The 23434-nt window shown below is 49.1% G+C and overlaps 1 protein-coding gene across 1 annotated transcript; it reads left to right on the forward strand.

Moving 5' to 3' along the window:
- The first annotated feature begins 186 nt into the window (after positions 1–186).
- TMEM91 (transmembrane protein 91) lies at positions 187–22931 on the forward strand. Its single transcript, XM_058196385.1, has 4 exons — positions 187–308; positions 18124–18593; positions 20745–20888; positions 22012–22931. Exons 2-4 carry the CDS (start codon positions 18177–18179, stop codon positions 22168–22170), a joined length of 720 nt encoding a protein of 239 aa, XP_058052368.1. The 5' UTR covers positions 187–308; positions 18124–18176; the 3' UTR covers positions 22171–22931.
- Positions 22932–23434: the final 503 nt, after the last annotated feature.

A 23434-nucleotide genomic window follows, 5' to 3' on the forward strand; every position in this document is an offset into this window, starting at 1 on the left:
GCAGGCGGCGGGCGCTCGGCCGAGGAGGGCGAGGGAGGGACCCCCCTGGCCGCGGGCTGGACGCAGAGAGGGAAGGGAAGGGAGGGTGGGGAGAGACCCCCGCCGCCCCATCCCCTCCCCTCCCCCCACGGCGCCCTCCTCCCCCGCCAGCAGCAGGCGGTGGCCACGGCTGGCGGAGTGGGGGGGGGTCCCCCCACGCAGCTGCCGACCCCCAGCCCTCAAAGCGGAGGGAGATGGGCCCCGCTGCCCCCCAGGCGGACGAGCCGAGCCTTACCTGCCCGCACCTGGACGCCGCCGGCAACCAAGCGGTGAGTGCCTCCTCCCCTCCCTCCCTCCCCTCCCTCCCTCCCCCGCCCCCAGGCTCAGCCCGGGTTACAACCCCTGTGTGCGACCTCCCCCTCCCCATTTTCCTGGCGTCGTCGGACTACAACGCCCAGGCTCCCCCGCCAGCCGACTACAACGCCCAGGCTCCCCAGCCATTCCGGGAGCTGATGGTCACCTACGCGCCGCGTCTTCCCGGGGGTTTTCAAACTCCGCTTCACACGATCGGGGTCTCTCGCTCTCTCCGGCGGCCACAGCAGCGAGACGAAGCCCCGGGCGACTCACGAGTGGATCCCTTTGGATCCTTTCCTCTTCCGACCCCCCCAGAGAAAGCAGAAGCCCCAGGCGACTCACAAGTGGATCCCTTTGGATCCTTTCCTTCCCACCCTCACGAGAAAGTAGAAGCCCCGTGTGGCTTACGAGTGGATCTGTTTGGATCCTTTCCTCTCTCCCTCCCCCCCCCCCGGAGAAAGCAGAAGCCCCGGGTGACTCACAAGTGGATCCGCCTGGATCCCTTCCTGCCCCCCCCCCCCCGCCCCGGGAAAGAAGAGGGAAGCGGTTTCTCTCCTTTGCTTGAGTCCCTCTCTCCATTCACACGTTCCCCGGGATCCCCCCCCCTACCTTGACACGGGGGTTTCGCCGCCGCCGCCGCCGCCGCCGCCGCCTCCCTCCCTGGTGGGAAAGTCGCCACGGGGGCTCCGTCGGGCGCGGGGTCTTGGGAGGGCTGCGGGGTGGACCAAGCTCCGCCGTTTGTCCCGAGGAGGCGGGTGGGTTGTGTGAACGCGGCCGGACTGAGCCTTGCTGGCCGGCTGGAGCGAAATCACAGCCACGCGGTCCCGCTAAACCCGGGTTAGCCACCGCGCGTGAAACTCCGGCTGGAGCGCGCAGGAGAGGGAGACCGCGGTGAGTTTTGCGCGTCTTTGCCGGGTCTGTTGGGAAACGCTCCTTGATCGGTTTGGAGGACCCTCCGCCCACCTTCGTGGCCCCCACCCCTTTGTCACCAGAGACCCCCGCCCCAATTAGCCCATCCCGAAGCCCACTGAGCCGCCCAGCCGCGCCTTTGCTACCTCGGGAGATTTTGACACCCTCCAAGCAGATGGGGGGCTGAGGAGGAGGAGGGGGGGCTGAGGAGGAGGAGGGGGGGCTTAGGAGGAGGAGGGAGGCTGAGGAAGATGGGGGGGCTGAGAAGGATGGAGGGCTGAGAAAGAAGGAGCTGAGGAGGAGGGGGCCTGAGAAGAATTGGGGGCTGAGAAGGATAAGGGCCTGAGGAGGTTGGGGGACGGGGGTCTCTCTCCCAGTTTCCCCACTTCTTGGACATGGCTTCTTCCCGGGGTGGGGGGAAGGAGCCACACGCGGGGTTGGAGAAGAAGGCTCTGGGATGGCCCCAGATTAAGCTAGGGAAGCAGGGGTACACTGAGGACATCTATTCCACTCCCCCCTTGGGTGGTGATCCATGGAGGATCACAACAAACAAGGATTCTTCTGGGTTGATGAAGATGAGCAGCTTGGGGAGGGGGAGGGGGTCCTGGAGAACTGAGGACCAGTAGGGACTTTGTAGTCTCTCTGACCCAGCGTGGACCACTTTCTGGGCAAAGCTGGCCCTCTTCCCCCCTTGGTTCCCTTCCCCAAAACGACCCAAAGCCCATTTCTCGTGGGCTTTTCATTTCCTCTACCTAAGGAAAGATGTTTCTGGATGCTATTACAGCCAGCCCCCGTTTCCCACAACCCCCCCACATCCTTAGAATTGGCAAAACCGATGAACAGCCAGCCGGCGGAATGGGCTGCCACTGGATAGGTCAGGGGTCTGCAACCTTAAAACACTCAAAGAGCCCTTTGGACCCGTTTCCCACAGAAAAGAAAACACCGGGAGCTACAAAACCTTTCCCCGTGCCTGACTATGTCTTGAGCGGCCACAAAACTGGCATATGTAGTTGAATTAAACGTTCTGTTTTCTTCTGAAACTTTACTTTTCTTGGATTTATCCATGGGTGGCCTACCAGGGGGTTGAAAAGCTCAATAAATCACGTGTCGGCGGGTGTCGCACAGTGGCAGTTGTGATCCGTATTTTGAGTGACCGGGAGCTGCAACAGAGGGGTCAAAGAGCCACACGCGGCTCCAGAGCCGCAGGTTGCTGACTCCCTGGGATAGGGCGAGGTCTTCTTCGGTGGAGACCTTCGGCGAAGGCTGAATGGCCCCTTTGTCGAATCCTGCATGGAGGAGTCAAGGGGTTGGACTAGATGACCTCTAAGGTTCCCTCCGACTCTGCTTTTATCCTTTCCCTGCTCCGGCCTGGATTGCAACTCCCATGTTGCCCAGAGGTGCCTTTGGCCATAAGGAATCTCAGAGGCTGTTGTTTTAATCGCCAGAGCGATTGGAAAAAAGGCTACATCATTTTAAGACTTGGGGTTGTAGATTTGTGGGGGTTTTTTTGGCAATATTTATAAAATTTAAACATTGGTTTGTGACTTTTTCTTCTTCTTCTCTTTGGCACTAATGCTGTTCACCAAAGGTGCATAGAGGTTGGGGAGGGAAGCTGCTTAAGGAGAAAACATCTCAAACTTACTTTTTTGTTTTTAAGCCCTCCAATAAGATCCCAAACGAACCGAATTTAAATCTGTACAGCTTGCAAAACCATCCCATTGAACATGACTAGTATTAAATCGCCTTGCCATTTTAGGCCAGCGTTCCTCGTCAGAAACGAGGTATAACTGGGCCATCCCATTCCTAGCCCTGTCGACACGACAGTGGCGAAAATACTGAGCTTGTTGATCAAGAAAAATCGGCGGTTCGAATCTCTAGTACAGGTCTCCTGCCTGAGCAGGGGATTGGAGAAGAAGGCTCTGGGATGGCCCCAGATTAAGCTAGGGAAGCAGGGGTACACTGAGGACATCTATTCCACTCCCCCCTTGGGTGGTGATCCATGGAGGATCACAACAAACAAGGATTCTTCTGGGTTGATGAAGATGAGCAGCTTGGGGAGGGGGAGGGGGTCCTGGAGAACTGAGGACCAGTAGGGACTTTGTAGTCTCTCTGACCCAGCGTGGACCACTTTCTGGGCAAAGCTGGCCCTCTTCCCCCCTTGGTTCCCTTCCCCAAAACGACCCAAAGCCCATTTCTCGTGGGCTTTTCATTTCCTCTACCTAAGGAAAGATGTTTCTGGATGCTATTACAGCCAGCCCCATTTCACACAACCCCCCCCCACATCCTTAGAATTGGCAAAACCGATGAACAGCCAGCTGGCGGAACGGGCTGCCACTGGATAGGTCAGGGGTCTGCAACCTTAAAACTCTCAAAGAGCCATTTGGACCCGTTTCCCACAGAAAAGAAAACACCGGGAGCTACAAAACCCTTCCCGTGCCTGACTATGTCTTGAGCGGCCACAAAACTGGCATATGTAGTTGAATTAAACGTTCTATTTTCTTCTGAAACTTTACTTTTCTTGGATTTATCCATGGGTGGCCTACCAGGGGGTTGAAAAGCTCAATAAATCACGTGTCGGCGGGTGTCGCACAGTGGCAGTTGTGATCCGTATTTTGAGTGACCGGGAGCTGCAACAGAGGGGTCAAAGAGCCACACGCGGCTCCAGAGCCGCAGGTTGCTGACTCCCTGGGATAGGGCGAGGTCTTCTTCGGTGGAGACCTTCGGTGAAGGCTGAATGGCCCCTTTGTCGAATCCTGCACGGAGGAGTCAAGGGGTTGGACTAGATGACCTCTAAGGTTCCCTCCGACTCTGCTTTTATCCTTTCCCTGCTCCGGCCTGGATTGCAACTCCCATGTTGCCCAGAGGTGCCTTTGGCCATAAGGAATCTCAGAGGCTGTTGTTTTAATCGCCAGAGCGATTGGAAAAAAGGCTACATCATTTTAAGACTTGGGGTTGTAGATTTGTGGGGTTTTTTTTGGCAATATTTATAAAATTTAAACATTGGTTTGTGACTTTTTCTTCTTCTTCTCTTTGGCACTAATGCTGTTCACCAAAGGTGCATAGAGGTGGGGGAGGGAAGCTGCTTAAGGAGAAAACATCTCAAACTTACTTTTTTGTTTTTAACCCCTCCGATAAGATCCCAAACGAACCAAATTTAAATCAACCAGCCCATTTAATACGGCTAGTATTAAATCGCCTTGCCATTTTAGGTCAGCGTTCCTCGTCAGAAACGAGGTATAACTGGGCCATCCCATTCCTAGCCCTGTCGACACGACAGTGGCGAAAATATTGAGCTTGTTGATCAAGAAAAGTCGGTGGTTCGAATCCCTAGTACAGGTCTCCTGCCTGAGCAGGGGGTTGGACTAGATGACCTCCAAGGTCCCTTCCAACCCTGTTCCCGACATAAATCTGAGTTCAGACGTTACGTTGGTGCGAGGATTGGCTTTGTTTGGTTCCCCACCCCCTTGAGCAAATTGACAACTGTCTAATTTCATGTCTGACCTGCAAAAGAAACAACCCAGTTCCACCAACTTTACGTTTTCACACAACCTCTTGCGCCGAGGGAGAACGTACCTTCGTGTGAATGGGGTGGAGGAGAACAAATTTGCAACCCCAATGCAGGCCAGCTAGGCTGAATCAAGAAAACATTTGACTCAGGCAAGCCTGCATTGTTTGCCCCGCGACGCCCCAAGCTGCTATTCTCAGATCCATCCTGGTTTGATATCCCGGCTAGCAAACGCCTACTTGGGAAGTTGACCCTCGCATCCGGTTGGATGGACCCACAAGTCCCGATTATTTGCTCTCTTTCTCTAGACAGCGACAGGTGTTAAGGGAAGGGTGGGGTGGGGGGACAGGCGGTGAGGAGGTTTTAACAACTCAACAAATACCCGCCGTTTTTTTGTCACGAAGCCAAGAGGTTTTACTTCTGTGAAATAGCTGCCGTACTCTGGAAAGCGGGAGGAAAAAAAAATCCGCTGACTACGTAAGCGCAATTAGCAATGCTGCAGGGAGGTGGAAAAGAAGAAGAAGAAATAATAATAATAATAATAATAATAATGGTACCCCGGAGAAATTGCTGGCGATGAAGAGATTGGGGGGGGGAAAAAGACTCCACAATTCGGCTTAATTCTCCCAGGAAATGATTTTCTGATGACTCACAAATTCCACTCACCCTCCTCCTTTCTGGGCCTCTTAAGAAGTCAGCGGTGGCTTAGCTACCTGTAGCCCCATCGTCAGGTGGCCGTGGCTTGATAGGTGCTTCACACACACAGACACACACAAAGCCCCAATACAGAAGAAAAACACACACGCGTACAGACGCACATTTCTGAAGCCCCCAGCAGACAGTAAAAAGCAGGGGGAGGTTGTTGAATCAGATTTTGCTGGAGAGCAGATGGTTTCTGCTCACCCCCACGGATATTCCCAGAGAGCTTGGCTAGGCAAAGTAATTTTTCTATCTATCTATCTATCTTTATCTATCTATCTATCTATCTATCTATCTATCTATCTATCTATCTATCTATCTATCTATCTATCTATCTATCTATCTATCATCCATGCATATCCATCCATCCATCCATCATCCATATCTACTGTATCTACCATATCTATCAATCTATCTACCGTCTTTCTCGCTCTCTCTCATCTATCTATGTCTGTCTATTTATCCATCCATCCATCCATCTCTCTCTCTCTCTCTCTCTCTCTCTCTCTCTCTCATCTCAATTTCTCTACCTACCTACCTACCTACCTAACCTACCTACCGTGTTAACCTGAAAATAAGATCCTGTCTTATATTTTTTTGAACCCTGAAATAAGTGCTTGGCCTTACAGCCATGTGCTCAAAAAGCCCAATTGGGCTTATTATCAGGGGATGTCTTATTTGGGGGAAAACACGGGTATCTATCTATCTATCTATCTATCCATCTATCTATCTATTTATCATCTATCTATCTACCTACCTACCTACCTACCTACCTACCTACCTATCTAATCTCCTGCCTTTATTATTTTCACAAATAACTGAAGGCTGTGAACGCATCTAACACACCTTCTTCTTCCTATTTTCTCCACAACAACAACAACAACAACCCTGTGAGGTGGGTTGGGCTGAGAGAGAGGGACTGGTTCAAAGTCACTCAACTGGCTTTCATGGCTAAGGACAGGACTAGAACTCACCATCTCCCAGTGATCGGCGCAAAGTCACCCAGCCAGCTTTCATAGCTAAGGCCGGACTAGAACTCTAAGAATATCTGTAAAGGCTGGGAACCTTTCTAGCCAGTTCTAAATTGAAAGGCACATCCCAACTCTCTCCTGGTCTTACTCACAGAGTAACTGCTGCTACCGAGTGATGTCTCTTATTTAGTTAGTTACTAAATTTATTTTCGTTTTAAAGCGTGCATGCATCCCCATATGCACAAGCAGTGGTGGGCACGAGTGGGCGAGCATTTACACAGGTGCTCCATTTGCGCAAATGGTGGGTGTGCATGCCCGCCACTCACATAAATGGAATTGCGCACACTTGTGCACCACTCGCACGTAACCACCACCCCCCTCTGCCCCCCCCCTCTTCTCCCCAGTCCACAAAGCTGGAAAGGTTGGAGAACTCTGCCCTAGTGAACCATCACTAAGTATGAGCCATCAGTGTGCTGCAGCTGCCAAAAGGGCCAATCCAGTTCTAGGTTACCCCAGAAGATGGAGCGTATCAAGATCTCACAAAATATTAATGTACCATTTTATACTGATATGACCACACTCAGAAAACCATGTCCAGTTTTGATTACCGTGATACAAAACAAAAAACAAAAGAGGTTGAGACTCTGGAAAGAGTGCTGAGAAGATGATTAGGGGACTGGAGGCTAAAACATACGAAGAACGGTTGCAGGAAGTCGGTATGTCTAATCCAGGGGTCAGCTCTGGAGCCCGCATGTGGCTCTTTCATCCCTTTGCTGCGGCTCCCTGTTGCTCAAAATATGCGTCACAACTGCCAATGTGCAACACCCACCGGTACACGATTTATTGAGCTTTTCGACTCCCGGTAGGCCAACCATGGATAAATCCAAGAAAAGAAATGTTTTAGAAGAAAACAGAATGTTTAATTCAACTACATATGCTAGTTTTGCGGCCGCTCAAGTAATAGTCAGGCACGGGAAGGGTTTTGTGGCTCCCGGTGGTTTCTTTTCTGTGGGAAACGGGTCCAAATGGCTCTTTGAGTGTTTAAGGTTGCAGACCCCTGGTCTAGTTCAATGAAAAGAAGGATTAGGGGAGACATGATAGCAGTGTTCCAATATCTCAGGAGTTGCCACAAAGAAGAGGGAGTCAAGCTATTCTCCAAAGCATCTGAGGACAGGACAAGAAGCAACGGATGGAAACTAATCAAAGAGAGAAACAGCTTAGAACTAAGGAGAAATTTCCTGACAGTTAGAACTGTCCCAATTAATCACTGGGAGAACTTAAAACATAGAATAATAAGGGTTGGAAGGAACCTTGGAGGTTTTCTAGTCCAACTCCTTGCTCAGACAGGAGACCCTAATACCATTTCAGACAAACAGCTATCCCGTCTCTTTTTGAAAGCCTTCAGTGGTGGAGCATCCACAACTCGGCTGCTTCATCACTGGAGCTTTTCAAGAAGAAACTCAAGAAGCCATTTGCCCAGAATGGTATAAGCTCTACTGCTTGAGCAAGGGGTTGGTCTAGAAGATCTCAAAGGTCCCTTCCGAACCTTATTATTCTACGTCCTGTGCTTCTTCTCCCAGCATTCAGGCCAAGTCGAAGGAAAAGATTTTTTCCAAAGCTTCGAGGTGCTGTTTTCTTGGCGAGGGCTTCGCACGGAAGCCGAAGCTACATGAACATTCGCCAGTAACGACTCCAGATCCAAGCTGGCTGTAATTCCTTCTTTCCTCTCCCCTCCCCTGTGCTATAATTTAAAGCCCTCTAGGATTCCCGCAGGAACAAAGTTGCACAGCTTGTAGTGAGAAAGTTGAATTTTAATTTAACTGGATTTTGGCTTTGCGGGGGGGAGGCAGGGGGAGAGCAGTGATGGCCAGGATCTGAATGCAACAGTAAATTTATATATCCTTGTTTTGGGGAACAAGGAGTAGGTATCATGGTTAGCCTAATGGATTGTAATTTTAGTATAGTTAAAGGTAAAGGTAAAGGTTCCCCTCGCACATACGTGCTAGTCGTTCCTGACTCTAGGGGGCGGTGCTCATCTCCGTTTCAAAGCCGAAGAGCCAGCACTGTCCGAAGATGTCTCCGTGGTCATGTGACCGGCATGACTCAACGCCAAAGGTGCACGGAACACTGTTACCTTCCCACCGAAGGTGGTCCCTATTTTTTCTACTTGCATTTTTACGTGCTTTCGAAACTGCTAGGTTGGCAGAAGTTGGGACAAGTCACGGGAGCTCACCCCGTTACACGGCAGCACTAGGGATTCGAACCGCCGAGCTGCCGACCTTTCGATCAACAAGCTCAACGTCCTAGCCCCTGAGCCACCGCGTCCCTTTAGTATAGTTAGAGCATGTCTAATTGACAGACTGGATTTCATTATAGGTAAAATGTAGTGCTCATTTATTATTTTATGCTAGAATTTTTAATTGTGTAATATACTGAGCGTTTCTATTTGTTCTCTGATTTAAGACTGTAAAATAATTGATTGATTGATTGATTGATTGAATGGTTAACCTAAGATGGCTTCATTTCAAAATATCAGCCCTGGAAGCCAAGACGGACGCAACGAAGAAATGAACAATCTGCAGCTTCCGGATGGTGTCCAACTACAAATCCCAGCAGCCACAACCAGCACAAGTGATGGTTAGGCTTTGCTAGGCGCTGAGGCCTGTCTGATGTCACAGCCTCAAGCAGGCAGTCCTGAGACTGACTATGATATGTCGAGTCTTCGATTTTACGGCCAAAACAGGGATCGGAGCATCTATTGAGATGGTTGTTCAGGGAATTGTGCCCAAGTTTACAACCTTATTGGCCGGGGTGGTTAAGCGAATCACGGTGGTCACTACACGAATCATGCAGTCAGTCATTGATTTTGCCTGTGGGAAGATGACTGGGAAGGTCTCAAATGACGACTGTGTGACCTGGAGATGCCACAACCAGCCGGTTGCCAAGAGTCCAAATTCTGATCATGGGACTGCAAGGATAGTATAAGGGTCATAAGTGTGAGGAGCGGCTGCTACTCCTATTTTTCAGTGCTGTTGTAACTTGAATCGGGACGGTTGCCAGCTGAGGACAAACAGCAGTTCAACAGTCTTTAGAGCAGGGGTCTCCAACCGTGGCAACTTTAAGACTTGTGGACTTCCACTCCTAGAATTCCCCAGTCAGCCAACCTAGCTGGGGAATTCTGGGAATCGAAGTCCACAGGCCTTAAAGTTCCCAAGCCGGCTGGGGAATTCTGGGAATCCAAGTCCACAGGCCTTAAAGTTCCCAAGCCGGCTGGGGAATTCTGGGAGTCGAAGTCCACAGGCCTTAAAGTTCCCAAGCCGGCTGGGGAATTCTGGGAGTCGAAGTCCACAGGCCTTAAAGTTCCCAAGCCGGCTGGGGAATTCTGGGAATCCAAGTCCACAGGCCTTAAAGTTCCCAAGCCGGCTGGGGAATTCTGGGAGTCGAAGTCCACAGGCCTTAAAGTTCCCAAGATTGAACTCCCCTGCTTTGGGGAACCCCTACTGTAGTTCCCGCCCCCTTTGGTTTAAATTCCCAGAATCCACCCCCACACGCCGACTTCAGAGGAATTCTGGGACTTGGAGTTTTGAACAGCGGGAGAGGACCAGATTGCAGGAAGTTGGTCGTGGTGTTTGGCCAGCCTGATGGCGCCCTGCAGGATCTGTGTGTCAGTGCGAATCTGGTCAGAAGGGACTGCGATCTTTTGATGCCCGGGTGTGCATTTTTTTTAGCGTGGTTCTTTCAAGTGTGCGCTTTTCTTGCTTTTCGCACAGCTCTAAAGGTTAAGCATGTGTGTTGCCCTGCGATGCCAGATCGATTTTATAATTTCTGGGCTTCCCCCCCCCTTCTTTTGTTAAAAAAAAAAAAAAAGACAGCCTCCCTCTCCCATTCGCCCCGCAGTCCTCTTGCTGCAAAGGAATCAATCCGTTCTTGTTTGAGGAAAAACAAAATCAAAGGAAGAAACTCATAAGAGGAACATAAAGCAAAGGAATTGGGGCCAAAACGGTTGAGCTGGAGATAATTAAAAGGAGCAAAAGATGGAGTGTGGGGGGGGGGGTCTGGGGACAGGAATAGCTAGAAAAATAACTCATTCCTTAAGATGATCTGGAGCCAGAACACCTACAAAAAAACCAGAGGGAAACAAAAGAGCTTGCTAATCAATAAATTGCAGTACTCAGTGGTAATTCTGCAAAAAAATAAAATAAAGGCCATTTGGCTTCACATTTTCCATCTCATTTACCGGCTCGAGATAAGCACTTCGAAATGACTTAATGCAAACTGTTTGTAACTTCTGTTAGCAAGAGGCTCAGTTGGGGCTCATTAAATTCTGAAATCCCGGTCCCTTTCTCGCCCCTGGTGTTGGCTGTGTGCTAGCATTCTCAGCAGCCGGTTTGGGGGAAAAAAGCCCAAGGCTCACGTTTTAAATTTAGATGTGTTTATTCATTGGCAGCCCACCTTTATCGCTCTTACAAATAACTCAAGGCAGCAAACATAGACGATACACCTTTCCCCATCTTCCTGTCTGGTCTATAACAACATCCCTATGAGGTGGGTTGGGCTGAGAGAGAGAGAGAGAGAGAGAGACTGATCTGAATTCATCCGGTTGGCTTTTATGCCTAAGGAGGGACTAGAATTCACAGTCTCCTGGTGTTTGGCCCAAAGTCACGCAGCTGGCTTTCAAACCTAAGGCGGGACTAGAACTCACAGTCTCCTGGTGTTTGGTCCAAAGTCACTCAGCTGGCTTTCACAACTAAAGCAGGACTGGAATTCCCTGTCTCCTGGTTTCTAGTCTGGTGCCTTAACTACTACACCAAACAGGCTTTCAAGAAGCTATGATACCACCATGGCATCTATGGTCATAAAGTGGAACTCTTTCCCAGAATGCTGGCTAGGGAATTCTGGGAGTTTGAAGTCCATCCATCTTAACGTTCCTGAGGTTGTGAAATAACGGGTTTACCAAACTATCCATTCCGTGCATAAGCGTCTGCAGTTCGTCAGCCCTCCAGATACTCTGCACAGGCTCAGAGGTTAGATCCTCACCCTCAAATCACAGTTTAGAGGCAAACGGGAGGCTCCTTTCCCGAAAGTTCGTAACTCCACTCTTCAAACGTGCTGCAATTTAAGCCCTGTTTTTAAAAGGGCAATTCGATTTAAGAGCATGAATGAATCTTAATGAGATCCTGGTCTGTCTGCCTACACGCGTGGTGGGTGGGTGGGTAGGTCAGTTACAAGCCATCATGGCTTGCTAAATAAGAGCCCAGCCCTACAAGTTTGTCTGTCCGTCTCTTATCACCCCCACCACTGCAGGCAAAGGGGATGACGCAATCTCCACCCACCCCCAACCTGTCAGTAGCAATTAAACCATCATCTGTGCAAGTCAAATACATGGCGGGCATGATTAAATACTGAACTGCCAGAATGCGCGCACGCGCGCACACACACACACACACACACACACACACACACACACCAGCCTCTCCCTTGGTGAATTAGGCAGAAAAGTCAGAATAACAGAGTTGGAAGGGACCTTGGAGGTCTTCTAGTCCAACCCCCTGCCTAGGGAGGAAACCCTACACCACTTCAGATAAAATAGTTATCCAATCTCTTCTGAAAAACTTCCAGTGAACAGAATAGAATTAGAATATTTTTTTTTATTGGCCAAGTGTGATTGGACACACAAGGAATTTGTCTTTGGTACATACGCTCTCAGGGCACATAAAAGAAAAGATCATCAAGAATTCTAAGGTACGACACTTAATGATAGCCATAGGGTACAAATAAGCAATCAGGAACCAATCAATATCAATATAAATCGTAAGGATACAAGCCACAAAGTTACAATCATAGAGTCATAAGTGGACGGAGATGGGTGATGGGAAGGATGAGAAGGTTAATAGTAGTGCAGATTTACTAAATAGTTTGACAGTGTTGAGGGAATTATTCGTTTAGCAGAGTGATGGCGTTCGGAAAAAACTGTTCTTGTGTCTAGTTGTTCTGGTGTGCAGTGCTTTATAGTGTTGTTTTGAGGGTAGGAGTTGAAACAGTTTATGTCCAGGATGTGAGGGGTCTATAAATATTTTCATGGCCCTCTTTTTGACTCGTGCAGTATACAGGTCCTCCATGGAAGGCAGGTTGGTAGCCATTGTTTCTTCTGCAGTTCTAATGATCCTCTGAAGTCTGTGTCTGTCTTGTTGGGTTGCAGAACCAAACCAGACAGTTCTAGAGGTGCAGATGACAGACTCAAATCATTCCTCTGTAGAACTGGAATCAGCAGCTCCTTGGGCAGTTTGAGCTTTCTGAGTTGGCGCAGAAAGAAGCTGTGTTGGAGCATTCACAGCTCAAGACCATTTTGATCATCTCACAAAGGGTCCCTGGCGGTTTCACACCTTTGTGTGGTGCAATTCGACTTTCAGCTCATGAGTGAATCTGGAACAGAGATTCACCGGCTATCAAGCCAGAGCCAAGAAGCTGCCAGCTTGAAACTGGTTCCAAACACACGTTTGCACCTATTGTGGGACAATTCCAGCTGTGGGTTGGAAGCAATCCAGGGTGGACTAAAGCAATTCCTGGAGGCTAAAACCTAGGAAGAACGGTTGCAGGAAATGGGCCTGGCTAGTCTAGTGAAGAGAAGGACCAGGGGAGATGGGATAGCATCTTCCAATGTTTGAGGGGCTGCCCCAGAGAGGAGGAAGGGTGTCAAGCTATTTTCCAAAGCACCCGAAGGCCAGATGGAAACTGACCAAGGAGAGATTAAACCTAAAAATAAGGAGAAAATTTCTGACAGTGAGAAAAATCAAGCGATGGAACAGAAGTTGCCTTTGGAAGTTGTTGGAGCTTCATCACGGGAGGCTTTCAAGAAGCTGGAGGTCAGTGGAAAGCAAGCCCCCACGCCCCCAGCAGTAATTCCTGTCTATGGTTTGGGTGCAAAAGGCAAAAAAGATTTCCTGGACCTTTCTTATTTGCAAGGGGTCTTGTTTCACACACACACACACACACACACACACACACACACACACACACACACACACACACATATACCAGAGGTGGGTTTCAGCAAGTTCTGACCAGTTCTGGAGAAGCAGCAGCAGAAATTTTTAGTAGTTCAGAGGACTGGTAGTATAAATTCTGACTGGCCCCGCCCCCATCTAATCTCTGCCTCTCAAATCCCAGCTGATCGGGAGGAAATGGGGATTTTGCAGTATCCTTCCCCTGGAGTGGGGATGGAATGGGGGTTTTGCAATATCCTTCCCCTGGAGTGAGAAGGGAATGGGGATTTTGCAATATCGTGTCCGTGGAGTGGGGATGGAATGGAGATTTTGCAATATCCTTCCCCCTGGAGTGGGGAGGGATTGGAGATTTTGCAGTATCCTTTCCCCTGGAGTGGGGAGGGAATGGGGATTTTGCAATATCCTTCCCTCAGGAGTGGGGAAAGAATGGAGATTTTGCAATATCCTTCCCCTGGAGTGGGGAGGGAATGGGGATTTTGCAATATCCTTCCCCTGGAGTGGGGAGGGAATGGGGATTTTGCAGTATCCTTCCCCCTGGAGTGGGGAGGGAATGGGGATTTTGCAATATCCTTCCCCTGGAGTGGGGAGGGAATGGAGATTTTGCAATATCCTTCCCCCTGGAGTGGGGAGGGAATGGGGATTTTGCAGTATCCTTCCCCTACCATGCCCACCAAGCCACACCCACAGAACTGGTAATAAAAAAATTTGAAACCCAACACACACACACACACACACACACACACACACATATACCAGAGGTGGGTTTCAGCAGGTTCTGACCAGTTCTGGAGAAGCAGCAGCAGAAATTTTTAGTAGTTCAGAGGACTGGTAGTATAAATTCTGTCTGGCCCCGCCCCCATCTAATCTCTGCCTCTCAAATCCCAGCTGATCGGGAGGAAATGGGGTTTTTGCAATATCCTTCCTCCTGGAGTGGGGAGGGAATGGGGATTTTGCAGTATCCTTCCCCTGGAGTGAGGAGGGAATGGGGATTTTGCAATATCGTGTCCGTGGAGTGGGGATGGAATGGAGATTTTGCAATATCCTTCCCCCTGGAGTGGGGAGGGATTGGAGATTTTGCAGTATCCTTTCCCCTGGAGTGGGGAGGGAATGGGGATTTTGCAATATCCTTCCCATGGAGTGGGGATGGAATGGGGTTTTTGCAATATCCTTCCCCCTGGAGTGGGGAGGGAATGGGGATTTTGCAATATCCTTCCCGTGGAGTGGGGATGGAATGGGGATTTTGCAGTATCCTTCTCCCAGGAGTGGGGAGGGAATGGGGATTTTGCAATATCCTTCCCCCTGGAGTGGGGAGGGAATGGGGATTTTGCAATATCCTTCCCCCTGGAGTGGGGAGGGAATGGGGATTTTGCAGTATCCTTCCCCTGCCACGCCCACCAAGCCACACCCACAGAACTGGTAATAAAAAAATTTGAAACCCAACACACACACACACACACACACACACACACACACACACACACACACACACAAACCCATTTACACTCACTGCCTATGTCCTCCCTTGGACAACATCTTTGAGCAGCATCTCCATCCTGGCTGGTCTTGAGAGAGAGAGAGAGAGCGCCAGCTGTGGTACTCGGTCTCTCCCGGCAGCGTTTTAAGGATTCACAAGACCAACCACCGCAACAAATGGAGAAACTGGGCAGGGGGAGATAAATCAAAGGAGGGTCTCTATAGATGGAGGGGGGGCTGTTTAGAGACTTCTTTAATGGGAAGTGAATCATCTTCTTTCCTGGGGCTTGGTGGGGGGGATGAGTATATCAGATGCAAAGCAGAAGAGAGAGAGGCTGGAGGGGGGAATTCTTTCTTATGGAGATTAGATCCCTTTTCGCCTTCGCAGAAGCTTGGCCTGCCTCTGAAATAGCAAAATAGAAACTCGGGGACTCGCTGTTGTTTATTGATGGCTACGTGTTGCAAACGGAGGAGGAGCACAGTGGCCTTTGGGAAGGGTTGCAAAAAAAAAAACCTTGGCATGCCTTCGTTTGGTTGGGTGGGTTTCAGAAAGTGGCCTTCCACACTCTAAAATATATATATATATATATATATATATATATATATATATATAATTCCCAGAACTCTCTGCTGGCTGCTGTTGGAAGAGACGTCCATCTGGGTCCAATTCCAAGTGGGGAGAAAGACACTGGAAACATGCACACAGAAACAGTATGCAGCAGCTGCTAAAAAAGCCAACACAGTTCTGGGTTGCATAAACAGAGGGATAGAATCAAGATCACGTGAAGTGTTAGTGCCACTTTATAAGGCCTTGGTAAGGCCACACTTGGAATATTGCATCCAGTTTTGGTCGCCACGATGTAAAAAAGATGTGGAGACTCTAGAAAGAGTTCAGAGAAGAGCAACAAAGATGATTAGGGGAGGCTAAAACATATGAAGAACGGTTGCAGGAACTGGGTATGTCTAGTTTCATAAAAAGAAGGACCAGGGGAGACATGATAGCAGTGTTCCAATATCTCAGGGGTTGCCACAAAGAAGAGGGAGTCGGGCTGTTCTCCAAAGCACCTGAGAGTAGAACAAGAAGCAATGGGTGGAAACTGATCAAGGAAAGAAGCAACTTGGAACTAAGGAGAAATTTCCTGACAGTTAGAACAATTAATAAGTGGAACGACTTGCCTGCAGAAGTTGTGAATGCTCCAACACTGGAAATTTTTAAGAAAATGTTGGATAACCATCTGACTGAGATGGTGTAGGGTTTCCTGCCTGGGCAGGGGGTTGGACTAGAAGGCCTCCAAGGTCCCTTCCAACTCTGTTGTTATATTATATTATGGAGACTGCATGGAAAGATGGTTTAATGGTGGACAGGACCACATGGTTTTGAGAGAGAGAGATTTATATCAGTGGTGAAATCCAATTTTTTTTGCTACCAGTTCTGTGGGTGTGGCTTGGCGGGCGTTGCTTGGTGGGCGTGATAGGGGAAGGATACAGCAAAATCTCCATTCCCACCCCACTCCAGGCGAAGGATATTGCGAAATCTCCATTCCAACTCCACTCTGGGGCTGGCCAGAGGTGGTATTCGCCGGGTCTCCGAACTACTCAAAATTTCCTCTACCGTTTCTCCAGAACCTGTCAGAACCTACTGGATTTCACCCGATTTATTCTCTCTGTTGGGCTTTGAATTTGAGCTTGTATTCTGATTGTATTCCCATAGGGCCATGCAGGGCTAACTTTGTAGGTTGTCTTTTGAGTCCCAGGCTTGGTTGAGCCTTGCTGGGTGATGCAATCTCCCTAGGTCCCATGTGGTGAGTTCTGTTGCTAGATGGGTAGAGAGGGCTAATCCCATCTTTGTTGGCTCTTAGGGGAGGGCATTTGCTTATGAATAGACTTAGCCATCTCTTTATCTCTTAAGTGCTGACATCTGCTATGGGCTATTGAGGAGGGTGGGGGCTATGAAGAGTGAGTCTGCTTCCTGCCTCAAAAAACATGTTTCTCCATTTCTCATCCCAGAGAAATATAATATTCTGCCTTTTAAAATATTTCCAAGAATATTTCATTCTTCTAGGAGAGGGGTAGGTGCTAACTTCCTACAGGATGACTCGCAGAATTCCTGCTATATGAATCGGTTTGATTTCTTTCCCACCTTTATTACTTTCGAAATAAGATGATGAATATGCCTAATACTCCTCCTATTTTCCCCCACAACAACAACAACCCTTTGAGGTGAGTTGGACTGAGGGACTAGTCCAGTGGTAGTCAACCTGGTCCCTACTGCCCACTAGTGGGCGTTCCAGCTTTCATGGTGGGCGGTAGGGGTTTTGTCCGATACTGAAGCACTTTCCTTTTTTTTTAATTTAATTGACTTTAAAAAAAAATTCATAGCATTATTTAAAAATATTTTCATTAGGTTTTCATAAAATTTAAATTTCTAAAAATATACTATTTGTATCGCCCGCGCGTAAGTTTAGTTCAAGTTATGTAAGTGAAACTAAATGGCGCTATAGTGTGACCGCAAACAAAAGAGCCTTGTCCCAGAATAGCTCGCGCATCTCCCCCCACACCACCCAGCTGTAACAGACAAGGAGAGCTGGTAGCCGGCATCCCCCCCCAGGCCCAATCCATGATGCGCGAGAGGCATGCGCAGATGACGATACATGGCGCATTACTGTGGAACTGGTGGGTGGTTAGAAAATTTTACTACTAACAGAGATACAAAAGTGGGCGGTAGGTACAAAAAGGTCGACTACCCCTGGACTAGTCCAAAGTCACCCAGCTGGTTTTTATGGCTAAGGTGGAACTAGAACTCTTTGTCTTCTGGCGATTGGGTCAAAATCACCCATCCAGCTATCATGCCTAAGGCAGGACTAGAACTCACGGTCTCCTGATGTTTGACCCAAAGTCACCCAGCTGGCTTTCATGCCTAAGGCAGGGCTAGAACTCACGGTCTCCTGGTGATTGGCCCAAAGTCACCCAGCAGGCTTTCATTCCCAAGATGGAACTAGAACTCACAGTTGTCTGGTGATTGGTCCAAAGTCAATCAGCTGGCTTTCACGACTAAAGCAAGACTGGAATTCCCTGTCTCCTGGTTTCTAGGCCAGCACCTTATATAAGTGAAATAAGTCAGTTATAGCTGGGAATTCTGGGAGATGTAGTCCCGGTGCTTCCCGAGGGGTGCCAGGTTGGGAAAGGTTGACCCTTTGCAACGGATGTCTGTTTCAAATTGCTTTTCCAGGTAACGGAAGGGCGAGGAGGACCACTTAAGCAGGAAGCAATTTCTCACACACAATGGAGAATATCCACGAACTACAACATCCACTCCTGGGGAACCCCCCTAGCAAAACCCTGCTCCCAGGAGGGATGCTCAGCTGGGCCAGTCCGCAGGACCCCTCTGGATTGCTGCCCCACCGCATGCCGTCCAACCTCTCCTGGCTTTCCCCCGGCACCGACCTTCTTCCCAAGCAGCTCCTGAAGCCCTGCAGCCTGACCAGGGTCACCGTCCCTTCCTCCAACCTTCCCGAATCGAAGCTCTACCCGGAACTGTGGAAATGCAGCAACCCCCCAAACTGGAGGAAGAAAGATTATATCGAAACTGCCTTTGGGGACGGCAAAGCGGCGGGTGAACTGCCACGCAAGATCGCCCTCGAGACGGATATTCACACGGTCTGCTACGAGGTGGGAGACATGGAGCTGCCCGAGGTGGAGGTAGGAGCTGGGCTGGTTTGGAGGGTCTTTTAGGGAAGGGCAAGGAGGGAGACGGGTCTATGACAATTCAGCATGGCCAACTCCCCATGGCCAACTCCCCATGGCCAACTCCCCATGGCCAACTCCCCATGGCCAACTCCCCATGGCCAACTCCCCACGGCCAACTCTCCACAGCCAACTCTCCACGGCTAACTCCCCATGGACAACTCCCCATGGACAATTCCCTATGGCTAAGTCCCCACGGATAACGCCCCACAGATAACTCCCCATAGCCAACTGCCCATGGCTAACTCCCCACGGCCAACTCCCCATGGCCAACTCCCCACTCCTAACTCCCCACGGCCAACTCCCCATGGCCAACTCCCCATGGCCAACTCCCCACTCCTAACTCTCCACGGCCAACTCCCCACGACCAACTCCCCATGGATAACTCCCCATGGATAACTCCCCACGGCCAACTGCCCATGGATAACTCCCCACGGATAACTCCCCATGGCCAACTCCCCATGGCCATCGTCAATTTTGCCATTTCAGCCAACTCCCATCAACTTCTGCAGCCATTCGTCCATAGCAGGAATCAAAGCGTCGTTCCATTTTTGCGCATACAGTCATCTGACAGGTTTTCAATGATGCTTTCCAAGCAACCCCCATTCCTGTGCCAGCGACCGATGTCTCGCTGGGACCTAATTTTTATTTATTTTTTATTAATGCCGAATCGCTCTGCTGAAAAGCCATTTATTCAGCTGGCTTTGTTATCTCGGCGATATTTTGCGAGGCTGACCTACTTCGGTTCGACGGAGGAGCATTGGTGAAAAGTATTTTGGCTCGGCTTTTCGAGTTATCTGGCTTCCAGTTCGGAGAAGGTGGGGGCAGTTTTGCTTAAGTGGGTTTTGTGGCGATTCTTTGCGCCAAAGGGAAACTGAGGCATCGAACCCGTTCCTTCGAAAAGAGGGGCAGGCAAGAAGGGGAGGAGAGGGGAAACGGGGTCTGGTTCACGGGAGTATTGCAGTAATATTTCTTTTCTTCCCCCCCACCCCAGTCATTTTTAAAAATTAGTTTATGGTATAAACTAATACAGGTAGTCCTCAATATATGACTGCAATTGAGCCCAAAATTTATGTTGTTGAGTGAAAAAACCCACAACTTCTGCCTCCAAAAGTTGTGAATTCGCCAACGCTGGAAGTTTTTAAGAAGAGATTGGACAACCATTTGTCTGAAATGGTATTAGGGTTTCCTGCCTAAGCAGCGGGTTGGACTAGAAGACCTCCAAGGTCCCTTCCAACTCTTGTTATTCTATTCTATTCTTAAATTGTTTTCACCATCATGAAATTTCTCCTGAGTTCTAGATTGGATCTCTCCTTGATTTGTTTCCATCCGTTGCTTCTTGTCCTCCCTTCAGGGGCTTTGGAGAATAGCTTGACACCCCCTCCTCTTCTTTGGAGCAGCCCCCTTTCCTGGGACATGTTCCAAATAATGCTCATAAATTGCCTTTTCAAATGAAACTGTTCTTTAAAACGAGTAGAGCCCCAACCACATCATGGACCAATCCCTTGCTGCAAAACTCAAAAGGATGATGGGGCTGATGACATCATCAAAGGATGACTCGGGGCTGATGACATCATCAAAGGATGACTAGGGCTGATTTTATTTTATTATTTATATTTTTAGATAGATGACATCATCAAAGGATGACTTGTGGGCTGATGATATCATCAAAGGATGACTCGGGGCTGATGATGTCATCAAAGGATGACTCGGGGCTGATAATATGATCAAAGGATGACTTGGGGCTGATGACTTCATCAGAGGATGACTTGGGGTTGATGACATTATCAAAGGATGACTTGGGGCTGAGGATGTCATCAAAGGATGACTTGGGGCTGAGGATGTCATCAAAGGATGACTTGTGGGCTGATGATATCAAAGGATATCTTAGGGCTGATGATGTCATCGAAGGATGACTTGGGGTTGATGACATCACCAAAGGGAGACTTGGGGCTGATGACGTCATCAAAGGATGACTTAGGGGCTGATGACATCATCAACCCAAATTGCTATGACGTCATCGCACGAGGCATGCAGCATTTACACGATGTCATCGTTATATGGGGGTCCTCACTGAAAATCCGTGTCCTCCCCACCCCTCTCCAGAACGACTCCTCGAGCGACAGCGACACCGAGAGCGAAAACAGCTTCTCCCTGTTGCAGCCTCAGGATTACCTGGGCCTGGCGGTTTTCTCCATGCTGTGCTGCTTCTGGCCACTAGGCATCGCTGCCTTCTACCTGTCGCAGAAGGTGAGTGTTGAGGACCAGGAAGGAAGAGCGCGTTGAGGACAGAGGAGCTTCGGTAAGTGGGCAGGACAGTCAGACTGGGACCAAATGGGAGAGATTGGTCCGTCTCATCAAAGCTAAAACTGGAGGCCACGTATCTCCACCAAGGCCCAGCAGAAATATTTTATTCATTTATTTCCATCCCTTTTTTTTTTTTTACAAATAACAGGAGGCGTTAAACATATCCAGCACACCGTCCTCCTCCTCTTTTCCCCAGAACAACACTCCCATGAGGTGGGTTGGGCTGAGAGAGCGAAAAGGAGGGATTGGCTAAAGATCACCATGAATAACCATAAAGATCATGGCTAAAAGCAGGAATAGAACTCAGCCCCCTGGTTTCTAGCCTTCGAGCCACAAACTTTCTCACGAATGAAGTCGAATACCAATCCAAATATTCTCTCCTTGGAGAACTCAACTTTATTTTTTATTTTTATTTACTTATTTTATTTGTCACTACAGTATATATAAGCATAAGCATGAAATAACTATAAGATGTATAAGCATATATATAAGCATAAGTATGTAATAACTATATGAAATTGTATACAATCAAAGGGAATGTCAGGACAGGAACGGTAGGCACGCTGGTGCTCTTATGCATGGCCCTTACAGACCTCTTAGGAATGGGGTGAGGTCAATAGTAGACAGTTTTTGGTTGAAGATTTTGGGATTTTGAGAAGAGACCACAGAGACAGGTAGTGTATTCCAAGCGTTAACAACTCTGTTACTGAAGTCATATTTTCTGCAATCAAGATTGGAGCGGTTCACATTAAGCTTAAATCTATTGTGTGCTCGTGTATTGTTTTGATTGAAGCTGAAGTAGCCTTCAACAGGAAGGACATTGTAACAGATGATTTTATGAGTTATACTCAGGTCATGCGGAAGGCAGCGGAGTTCTAAATTTTCTAAACCCAGGATTTCAAGTCTGGTGGCATAAGGTATTTTGTTGTAATCAGAGGAGTGGAGAACTCTTCTTGTGAAATATTTCTGGACACTTCTGGACTCAGTTCTTCTATTGGGAGAACTCAACTTCTGGATGCTAACTTGATGGTCTTCTTTCTCTCTCTCTCCTTCCTTCTCCTTGCAGACCAACAAAGCTTCAGCCATGGGCGACTATCCCAGAGCGTGGACCGCCTCCCGTCAAACGTTTGCCCTGGCGGTCTTGTCCATCATCCTTGGCATTTGCACCTACATCGGCGCCGTGGTAGCACTCATCGCCTATCTCTCTAACAAGGCCCCCACCTAAGCCTTTCGCCCCGCCCCTCAACGAGCCACTCGCCACCCAGTTCCTTGCCTCCTCATGGAAGGGTGGAAAGGAGTGACCAAATGTAGACATTATTACAACATGAAGACCTATTCCCATACCCTGGTCTTGTGACGAAGGAAACCAACCCTGCCGGGTTGAGTTGGGACAGACTATTTCTTGGACCCAAGAGGACACAGTGGCAGGTTCACTTGCAAGAAACTGGAAAACAAACAAACAACGGACCGAGGAGGCTAGCAGAAACTTGGAAAAGAGGAGCCGTTGAGCTGAGGTTCAACCTCCTGGGACTTCTTTAGTTGAGAGGCATCCACCAGTCCTTGGAGCTTTGAGGAGGGACTGTCCAGCCAAGGAGAACTCAAGGGGCTTTGAGGAAGCAGGTTGAGCATTGATCTGGAGGAGGGGATCAGCTTAGAGATGTTTGTTTTGCTTGCCCGGACCCCTTACGAAGCCCCTAATTCTCTGTGCCCCTCGGTCATGCCTCCTTTTCTACAGAGCTACTCAATCCGCCATGCCTGTGATGGACTGATCATCAGGTCTTCTCAATAAAGGGTTGAGGCCCTGCTCTCCGCCCCCCAACTCCCCAGTTCATTGTCCTCGTTCTGGCGAGCAACACCCACAAAGCAAAATGTCTAGGGAAGGGGTTGTTAAATTCAAGGCCCGCGAGCCAGATCCAGCCCACGGGGCACTTAAATCTGGCCCGCGGGGCCAGCCTGGAAATATCAAAAGGAGCAGCCCGCGGTGCCTCTGCCGGCCAAAACAGGTCAAGGGAGGGCGGCCTGTTTTCAGCTTCCATGGCCTCCTGCAGGCCCCCATGCGGCCCGTTTTCAGCCTCCATGGCCTCCAGCAGCACTCTGCCAGCCAAAAACGTGTGTGTGTGTCCCCCTGTTTTGGCCAGCAAAGCGTTGCAGGATGTATCTGTCCTGTCTCCCCCCCCTCCCGCTTCCCCCCACCCCCCGCCAGCTGGCAGAGGAGAACTGCAATGCCGATCCGGCCTCGAAGAAATCTAGTTTGATACCCTTGGTCTAGGGAGATTCTCCATCATCCAGGTCATGGTTGTCCCAAAGGCACTTTTTCCAAGAGGCAAAACCAGAAAAAAACTGGTTTTTCTTTCTTTCTTTCTTTTATTTATTTGATCATATTTATATACCGCCCTATCTCCCGAAGGACTCAGGGCGGTTTACAGGCACTTAAAAAACACATAAATACAATATAAAAACAATTAAAAAACTTATTCTAAAAGCCCAAT

The sequence above is a fragment of the Ahaetulla prasina genome, chromosome 10, assembly GCF_028640845.1.
Source record: "Ahaetulla prasina isolate Xishuangbanna chromosome 10, ASM2864084v1, whole genome shotgun sequence".
In the NCBI taxonomy this organism is placed as follows: Eukaryota; Metazoa; Chordata; class Lepidosauria; order Squamata; family Colubridae; genus Ahaetulla; species Ahaetulla prasina.

Excerpts from the sequence above, each read along its gene's own strand:
- TMEM91 (XM_058196385.1), top strand. The coding sequence starts at position 18,177 with ATGGAGAATATCCACGAACTACAACATCCACTCCTGGGGAACCCCCCT. Across the intron at positions 18,594-20,744 it reads TGGAGCTGCCCGAGGTGGAG|AACGACTCCTCGAGCGACAG; the intron begins GTAGGAGCTGGG and ends ACCCCTCTCCAG. Across the intron at positions 20,889-22,011 it reads CCTTCTACCTGTCGCAGAAG|ACCAACAAAGCTTCAGCCAT; the intron begins GTGAGTGTTGAG and ends TTCTCCTTGCAG.